This window comes from Protopterus annectens, chromosome 15.part0 (genome assembly GCF_019279795.1).
Source record: "Protopterus annectens isolate FY-2018-M chromosome 15.part0, PAN1.0, whole genome shotgun sequence".
Taxonomy (NCBI): Eukaryota; Metazoa; Chordata; order Ceratodontiformes; family Protopteridae; genus Protopterus; species Protopterus annectens.
In genome coordinates this window covers 99,632,221-99,642,040 of record NC_056749.1, presented here as the reverse complement: position 1 = coordinate 99,642,040, position 9,820 = coordinate 99,632,221, and the positions used below count along the sequence as shown (strand labels likewise).

The 9,820-nt window shown below is 40.3% G+C and overlaps 1 protein-coding gene across 3 annotated transcripts in view; it reads left to right on the top strand.

Annotated features, from left to right (window-relative positions):
* The window catches only part of LOC122789907 (zinc finger protein 501-like), a 149,995-nt gene that overhangs the window by 51,992 nt on the left and 88,183 nt on the right, over window positions 1-9,820 (top strand). For all 3 annotated transcript variants that reach the window (XM_044057362.1, XM_044057360.1, XM_044057361.1), the window contains exon 3: window positions 2,169-2,291. In XM_044057362.1, the coding sequence (XP_043913297.1) occupies window positions 2,169-2,291 (123 nt within the window). The remainder of the gene's footprint in view (window positions 1-2,168; window positions 2,292-9,820) is intronic.

Sequence of the window (9,820 nt, the reverse complement as noted above, 5' to 3'; positions counted from 1 at the left end):
GATTGCACCCCCCCAGTGGAGGTACTTAGCAGATCACTACGGATCGTGGGGAGATTGAACCCCCCCAACGGAGGTACTTAGCAAATCACTATGGATCATGGGGGGATTTCACCCCCCAACAGAGGTACTTAGCAGATCACTATGGATCATGGGGAGATTGTGAAAGACTGACTCCAGTAGTGCAGTTACACAAATGAGGACCCAGTGTAACCCAGAGGATTATATTTGGTGAGCCTAATCTTATTTGCGGGGAAAGTGATGGAAGAATATTGCAAGAAAACCATTGATGTTCTCACAGAAAAACAACATGCTGGTCACAAATTAGCATGGTTTTATAGTTAGATGATCCTGACAATTAGTATAATTTGTTTTGTCTTAAGTTTTCACATTTGTGTCATGTAGAATGTTTCCCAGCAAACCAAAGGGACAGAAGATGCTGAAAATGCTGAAGTGCAACAGTAGCTATAGGGAAGATGAATTCTGTTGGAAAACCATAGGGAGACCAGCATAATACCTCAGGAATTTGTTCTGGTACTTTTCCAGTGGTTTTGTCCCTGACATAGCAGGGGACAGCTACACCAAGACTAGCCTGTTCTCAGGTGTTGAAAAGATCAGGACAGTAGTTATTGATGGTGGAAAAAAAAGCCCTGGAAATGATTTTGTAAAGGTGGAGAGCCAGGCTAATAGGTGGCAGTTAGGATACTTTGGAAATATGTAACAGATGCTTTGCTGGACAATAAAAACAGTGCCAGGGAGCCCATTCACGGAAATGAACAAGTACAAAGTATTCCGTTTAGTTTAATGGTACCAGTGAACCATTAAGTGCTAAATTAAACGGCATCAGTGAAGGTCAGCAAATGTCATGCTGTATCCTTAGAGGATTTTCTCCAGGGACAGAGTATCATTCTGTCACAGTGCTGGCCACTGGTCAGGGCACACTGGAGTACCTCATACAGTCTCAGATGTAACAAGAAGAGAAACATATGATGTGGCTCAGATCTCAAAACAGTCTAGTGGAAAACAGTCAAAGTACTCCGCACTTTACATGGGAAAGATTTTAAAATAGTTTGAATCAGTTTTTTTTCCTTTGATGAAAGGAGGTCTAAATGGACATAATCCTAATGAACAAGATTAACAATGTGGGGTTGTGAGGAACAGAACTCATAAGTGAAGGATAAAGCTAAGGGGGACAGGGAACTAGTTTAACTGTGGAACTAATAAAGTACTGCATTACAGAAAGAGTTCCCTAAAAAGTACCTGGGATATCTGAAAGAGGAAGAGAAGTCAGTGGTTTTGGGTAGGTACAGGCTGCTAACTACAGACAGAAAGCAGACCAGATAAACCATAAGACTGCTGCAAGCAGTTATCTGTGTATGCAGTTCACATGAGGGAGTGTGAGGCTATGTCTTCCAGTGTATTTTTACTTTGGTTCTGTAATACCCCTAGCAAAAGGCACACTGTCTTTTGCTATCATTGAAATGTGACCCAGACATGTTGTCATCTTTAGGGCCTACCTCAGGTGAATGGTGTACTAATGTAGACTGTCATGTACCTGCTGTGCATCAGCACATACACTTTGGGGTGGTGAGAGCAGGGTAGCCCCAGTAACTTATGCAAAACAGCAAGGCTACACTCACAGCCCTATCTAGCAAAATGACAGTGGTGGTCTCAGCTTCCTTTCAACAGACAGATTAATTATTTTTGGTGTCACTGGTTCATAGCTCAAATCACGTCAGCTTCATACATGATGACCTGTCTGACAGCATGTCTCTCATAAGAAGTTCATGAGTTGCAACACCAAAATATCTCAAAATGTGAGTGTGGAATGAACGGTATGAACATTTTTTTTCCTATTCTGCATCTTTTCTGTGTAAGTTATCTGCTGCTTGTGCAGTTTATTAATGAAATATCTGTATCCTCTTCATGCATTATTCTCAGTGATACTGATACAAACTTATTGGATTTGTTTTATTGATCTGGAGTCTTTGCAAAATAAGTCTTTCAGTTAAAAAAAATAATAATCTGTACTTCTTTGTTAACTGAATATGAGGTCTTTGACCTGCTGCTCTTTTATGTGTGTTATAATGTCCATTGTGCTTGTGTACATGAAGAGTGGAAATCACTGATGCATACCTTTAACTACAGAATTTATACCTTTTGTTGCACAGGGTTTATAATTCCCATGGAACAGCTACTGCAGCTAATTGAAAAATCTGATGAACTTCCAAGTAACATAATGAAGGAAGACGTGACCAAAGTTCAAGGAGATCGTCATGAAATCACCCCGACTAGTAAGTAAGCTGTTAGTTAATGATCTGCTTTGGTTTCCCCTGTTATGTATGAGAGTTAAACAATTGAAGAATGAACATTTACAGGGAATGAGGAAGCATGTCACCCATACTTGAAAAAATAAAAATGGTAATTGTTCATGAAATTGTCAAATCTTAGAGCAGCAGAGCAACTCTACAGTAGGTTCATGCACAGTGAAGGACCTCAAAGTTGCAAAGCAGGCATTGAGATCAGGTCGACCACTCAACTGTCCTTATTTTGTAGGAAGGTTCCTATTTATAGGCCCGAACTACCTGTGCTCAGGGTGCCATTATTTTTGGAGATATGTCCCTATGTTCCAGCTTGTTTTATCCCGGCACACAATTTTCTGAATCCTCCTTATCACACATGATTTTTGAAGCTGTCTAGTACACAGAAAACCACACTACATAATCAACATACTAGTGGCATCAGTAATTTAAAGAAGGATAATAGATCTTACATTTCCCTTTTTCTGGAGTAGACATAAGTGACCTTGTGTGGTAGAGTTTTGCAGTACAGTTTAGACTCTGCAGATTTTGCACTTTCTGTTACTTAATGAGCTTATATTTCCATAATTCTGTCACCTTGTTCTTTCATATGCATTTCTGAGTAGTGTCCCACATTGGTACTGAAAGCGGGAAGAGTTACAGTATATGCTGTTTGGTATTTAAATTGTATGCTAATTAGATGGGCCTTTTTCCTGTTTTTATTATCTGCAGGTTGAGAAGTATGTGAGTGGCCACAGAGGGCCAGCACAGTAAATATGCAATTCAGTACCTTTTATAAAGGTGTAGGAAAGGCATGAAAAGGGGCAAGAGCAAGCAGAGGAACAAAACAAAGGTAACCTGAAGAAAAGATGGGGGGGGTATGTCAGACAGAGGTAAGTTTTACTTTTTTAAACACGGCAGATAGGTGGAGGCAGCAAGGACTGTATGTGGGAAGAAAAGAGGGAATAGCAAAGTTAGCAGTGGCAGATGAACAAGCATAAAACATATAGACTGAGATGGACAGGGGTGTTATGGACACAAAAGGGGGAGTCGGCTATGGAGACACCTAGGTATATAAAGGGAGGACATCTGGTGATGGGGAGGACTAGACTATAAAAAGGGTAGGAGGATTAATAAATAAGGAAGAGGAACTACATGATGGGGAGATAGGATTGGGTACAGTGGGCTTGACTGACTGGCCAAGAGGAGAGCCTCGCAAATGTCAGTCATATCCATGGCTGATATCATGAGCCGGCTCTGTCTTTGGTGACCTGATGATCAAGATACGACAATCACACTGACTCTGTTTGCCTCACCAAGAAGCCTTCCATGGTCCCTGGGCAGGAGTCCAGTTGCTAGCCTACCTTGGGGATTACCAGCTGCTGTACCTAATGATATGTGAGCATTGGGGATCCCTCTGGAACAGTCTCAGATGAGGAGCCTCCATGCCTCCCCAGTAAGTGGTCACAAGAGAGCCACCAGATTGCCTTCAGTCAGTAGCAGCTGTTGACCTTTCACCAGGCATGATGGCTGGAGCAGACTCGGATGACCACTGCTGCTCCACATTCTGCACTATAGGTACCACAAGAAAACCAGTAAAAGGAGGCAAACAAAATAGAAAGGCAAAATAATACCATGCATTAGCACACACATATGATGCTGGACACAACAGAAATGCACATATTATACATGGGGTGTTAAGGTGTTTGTTACACACACACACACAAGTGGGTTTGAGTCTCACAAGGGATAATTGGCTAGGCTTAAAATGGCTCGCAAGGGCAGTTAGCTTAGTACTAACCTATGAACCTATGAACCTATACCCCACCAGGGACAGAGCCTCCCTGTTAAAGGCAATCTGCTTGTCTTCTGTAAAACAAAACAGGAACCATTCATTATAGGATGACATTGCCAACAGAAAGCAAGGAAAATGACAGACTATAGCCAGGGAAAAAAAATTGACAAAACCCATATATAGTGCTTACTGTAAAATGCTGGCTAACTCTTCATAACTTCTGCCTCCCGACTAGGGTAAATGGTCAGAATGGCACTTTCACAGGCAATGGCTTGAACGGCACAGTGGTGCAGCAGTTGCATTGTTGCCTCACAGCAAGAGGTTCTCCAGTTCTCTTCTCGGCTGGGGTGCCTTCTGTGTGGAGTTTGCATGTTCTCCCTGTGTTCATGTGGGTTTCCTTTGGTTGCTCTGGTTTCCTCCCACATTACAAAGACATGCATCTGGAGCATTTCTCCCCTGGCCTCTGCTAAAAATTGGCTTGCTCCAAGTCGGACTTTCCCGGTAAACAAATGTTAAATAAAATAAATAATAAACTGTAGCAATGCCTACACTGCTTGCCATAGCAGATGATGTCAGTGACATCACTCCCCACTCTGGCAGACTGGTGCTAGGCAACATTCTTATATGAGCGGTCATTATAACAGTTCAGCAGATACTTTTTGATAACCGCAGATACAAAAAAAAAATTACTTTCCATGAGACACTAGGTAGGAGGCCTTCTGAGCTTAATACTTCAAGAAGCCACGTGTACTCTGTAGGTCAGAATGAGAAGCAAAATGGTAACTGTATGCACAGACACACGTTATGGACACCACGTGTTTGGAAGAAGTGGTGTGATATGGAAAGTATCGCTAACACAGAGTGATAGTGGTGTGGACTTTACAGTGATCATGCATGAGCATAGTGTGCACATATCCTAGCCTGGGACTGGGCAGGGATAAGTATTGTCTGGGTGCGATGACCTAGTGCATTATGGGGAAGATTCAGGAGTGATCACAAGTTAATTCACTATTATAGACATTATGTAACAAGGCTTGTTGTAGCATGATGAAAAACTGTGTCACTGTGCAGAATACATTAAGGCAATTAAGTCAGGATTAAGAATTCAGTGGAGAAGATGACACCTGTATATGGACCATTGCACTGCACTGAGTACTCATGGTGCATGGCAGTAACAGTGATAGACAGGAAATGGTAGAGAGCATGAGGTAACATAGCACAAGGGCATGACTGGTTACTGTATGGCTGGGGTTGCATAACACAAGGTCAATACCACTTAGTGTCCAACCTGGGAAGGCCTACACTGTGACCTATACACATAGACTGCAAGACATGCAATATGGAGGACAGACAATGTTTCCTGTACATTGGTCACTGCCTGGCCATGTGTAGAGAGGGAGATGAGAAGCACAAGCTGTGTACAGCACCATTGACCAGCAGCATAGTGATGCAAGAAGGTAGGCAGTGCTAAATGCAATTGTTGCTGTCAGTATTGGACAGTGTGGGAGTGGTCACAGCAAAGTAGCAGACAGGTATGAGACCAGCAAAGGGAGAGAGGGGGAGCAATTCTGACAAGGGTCTTCCAGTGACAGTTGCGTGCTTGCGCACATGCGTGCACACCAGTGGTGGCTGGTGACTTCAAATCAAAGGGGGGCTGCAGAAGACAGCTGAATGGGTGGGGTCAATGGGAAGGGGTGTGGCCAATTAGAACGGGGAGGAGCTATGCTCCAAACCACAAAAACTGTAAGTTTAATTAAATATGCTGCCCTGGGTGCCAAGCTGTCATTATGAGAGTCCAATCAAGACAAAATAAAGTGTAGAAGAAAAAAACATTTCAATGCATTGACTGCATGACAGCTTACTTAATATCTAGATGGAAACACAAAGGTTGTGAGTCATGAAAAAAAAAATACTTTTTAAATCCATTACTGGGATGCCAGTCAAAATCAAGTATAAGAAAAGCAAGCAGCACTCAACTCAAACCACTTCTCCTTGCACTGCAGTTCTAATTATAATTCATATTCAGCTTTATTAAAGTACCAAGTAACATGCTGAAAATAGCAATCTCTGTGATACCCCCACTTGTAAAAATGTTTCTTATCCAAAAAAGACTTGCTGCCTGACAACTATCTACTTGTTTCATGGGAAAAACATGATCAAAGTAAAAACTGAAAAGCAAACAAGAAACAAGCTCAAGATACATTGCTTAAAGGATTACTGTACAGGTAATGGACCACACATGATAGATTGGCATTCTGTTTGGTTTACAGGTAAAGCCTGCAAAGATGACTGCAAGTCTCCAACAAATGTAATGAGTTCTTAAAATAATGTAATCCTGTCCTTTATTACAAATACTGTCATATGCATTTCAAAACCCAAGGCTTATACATTATCTAGTTAAGTAAGTATTCTCTGCATGGCAACAAAAGGCTTTCAATTTTGGCAATTCATTAACAGTATGCTTATTAAAGCTTACTTGCATCTTACAATCTCAGACAAGTTTACCTGATTGTCATTAAAGCATTGCTACTTAAACAGAGAGCAACAGGCACTTTCTGAGTAATAATAAGCATAAATCAACAGTATAAAAATATGACAGAAACCAGAACATTCTGCAAAATCAAGAACAGAATAAAAGTAGTACTTGTGTCTACCTTGGATGGGGGGATACTCTGCACATTTGCACTGCAGTACTGCCCCTTGCCTTGCTTGGACACATCCAGAGTCACTACATGGGGGAGTGTGGTGCAACAACTATGTCACAATTTGAAATGTCTCTGGCTGACTGTGATGGCCCTGACACATTTGTCAAACCTCTCAACCTCAGAACAAGAAATATGGACAGAGCCATACATAGAAGTTGGACAAAGGCCCAAAAATAAGGACAATTTTTAAATATTGCTGTTATAAACTTAGAGAGATAATAGAATAGTAAGTCTTGCATTAGTATGGATTTTCTGAAAGGTATGAAATCTGAAACTCAAATGTCTGTCATTATTTTCTAACTTCAGTCTTTAATGATTTGCCACTAATTTGCCAAAAAAACCCCACAATTTTATGAAAAATGGACCAAAAATATGATGCAAAAATATAAAATAGCCACACAATACAGCTGGGAGCCTGTCAAAAGAAGGGACATTTTTTTTTAATATTAGTACCACTAATTTGAACAGCTGAAAAAATAAAAGACTCTACATGCATTTTTGAAATAAAAGTAATCTATAACGCTGATTATTACAGTTATTTCTTAATTGTAAACCCTCCACGTTTTCTTCCAAAATTGTCGTTTTGCAGCAGGATTATTAGGGGAAGAGCAACATTCTGAGCCAAAATCGGGGAAAGTTGAGAGGTTTGGATATGCCTAATTCTATAAACCAATTTATTTGCACATACCTCTCAACATGTTAATGCAGGAAATCTGGGCAAGACCAAATATACTGGGAGAACATATAAACATTACTATAAATTGTTGTATAAACTGAGACAATTGATAGAATAACAGGTCTTGCTTTAGCATGCATTTATCTGAAGGTTATGAAGTCTGAAACTCAGTGTCTGTCATTATTTAGTGACTTAATTCCTAAATAATTTGTCAGAAAACCACACATTTTATAAGGAACAAACCAAAAATAAGAAGCAAAAATCTATTCATTCCGTGAAAATCTGGACAGTTAAGAGGTATAGTTCAGCTGGGGCTGTCTTTGAGTTTGCTGCCCTTCCCTCTCACAAAATCATGGTCAAATGGAGCCTCCCCCTGCAGCCATTCCAATGAACCATTACTTGGCTATTTCACCCCATTTACCATGAACACTAATGTGCATACTGCTTTACTTCTACGATGATTTGGACTTCATTTGAAAGTTTTATTTTGCATTTTACAGCACAAACACTAAGACATCTGCTAAACAAAGCAATGCAGTCTCACAATGAAAACAGACCTAGCATTAAAACTTCTCTGCCCTTGAAACTCACATTCATTGAAACAGCATTGAAATCCACATTCAAAGAAAATACATTTTGCCAGTGGCAGATAAAGATTAACTTTGGGCTGTTTTCAAATCATAGGCCCCTTGCACATGAAACATACACGTGGTCTTTGATACACCTTCCCGATTGTATTAAATTATATTCCTTGTACAATATAGTACAGTTGTTAGAGGGCATATTAAATTTGTTTTGAACATTTTTCCAGTAGACAATGAAACAAAATGCATGCACCAATAACAACAAAACTGCCCAATTCAGAACATTTCTATCATAAAAGTCCACTCAAGCTTCTACAGTCCACCAATATCAGTAAATATGTGCAATCTCTGAAGAAGTAAAAGTCATCTAAATAATTCCACATTAAAGAAATCTGTAACTAATGAAGAGGTTGCTACTAGCAAACAACTTTATATTTCATTGTTTCATCTACAAATAAAGTGCCTGTTGCCCATGAGAAATAAATTGCCTAAGTTGCATTAAAAAAACGATAAGCTAGTAATATTGCAATAGGGAATGGATGGCAAACTTATAACAGGTTCATAGTTACTAGGTATCTTCACCAAAAAGGACTGCAGCCTCCACCCCCTTTACAATACAGTACACTATCAGCAATGTATCTACCTACTGTGGGAATAGAACCCACAGTCTTCTGCATCAAAAGCAAGTACACTACCTATTGTGCTATTACCAATGCAAATTGACTCAGCATAAGCAGCACTAAACTTTTGTTCCCCTGCAGCTCTCAGCTTCTTGTAAAATCTATTTGACACTCAGCTGTATCTCTGAACTGAGCAGCACAATAAATCTGGAAAAATCCAAAATTTGGGGGGGGGGCAAAAAACCAAAAAAACAGGGACACATTTTAAACATTGCTTGTATAATGTTGGAAAGTTATTAGAATAAAATGCTGTGTTACCACAATACATTTTACTACCAAGTATTGGTCCCAGGACCCTGTGCAAAGCAGTCAGAGCAACATACCACTATGCCAAATTATCTGTTTTATGAAAGAAAGGAAGACTAAAACTTAAATGGCTGCTGTTTAGTGAATTCAGTTCAGTTCTCACCATAGCTGTCAACATCTTAGCACAAAACACCCGGACGAAGCCAATAATGGTGGAATACAGTCGAAAAAAAAGGGACAGATATCCATTGAGGACACCAGGGTAAACCCACGGAGGACATGCAGACTCCACACAGAAGGCACCCCAGCCAAGAAACAAACCAGACAACTTGTAGCTGTCAGGCAACAATGCTTCCACTGCACCACTGGCTGTGTTAAGAAACAAAAATACAGAAAACACAGATTTTATGAGGAACAGAACAAATATTAGGCAAAAATCTGCAAATGTTTTACAGATGGTGGTGGGTAAGGAATTCAGGCTCTTGCCACTTGGACCCAAGTTACAAAGTTCAAGTCTTATTCTCTACCCACCACCATGTAGCACCTGGGGCATTTCACATACACTTCTATAGAAATAAATGCAAACTATTTGGCATGACAAAGTCATGAATAAATCTGTTAATAAATGGTTTACATGTCAACAGATTACAGCACAGTTTTCCACAGTGGGTAGATGTTTGGAGTGGGTGGGAAATACTAGGGACCTCTTAATGCTGCCCAGTTATAGTTTCAAAACCATTGATGCAAATATGTATCAACCTTCATAATGAGAAGTTCCAGCAGCAGTCCCTGAACAGCCCTGCAGAGAGCATAAAGTGGCTGCAGGAAACTAGTAAC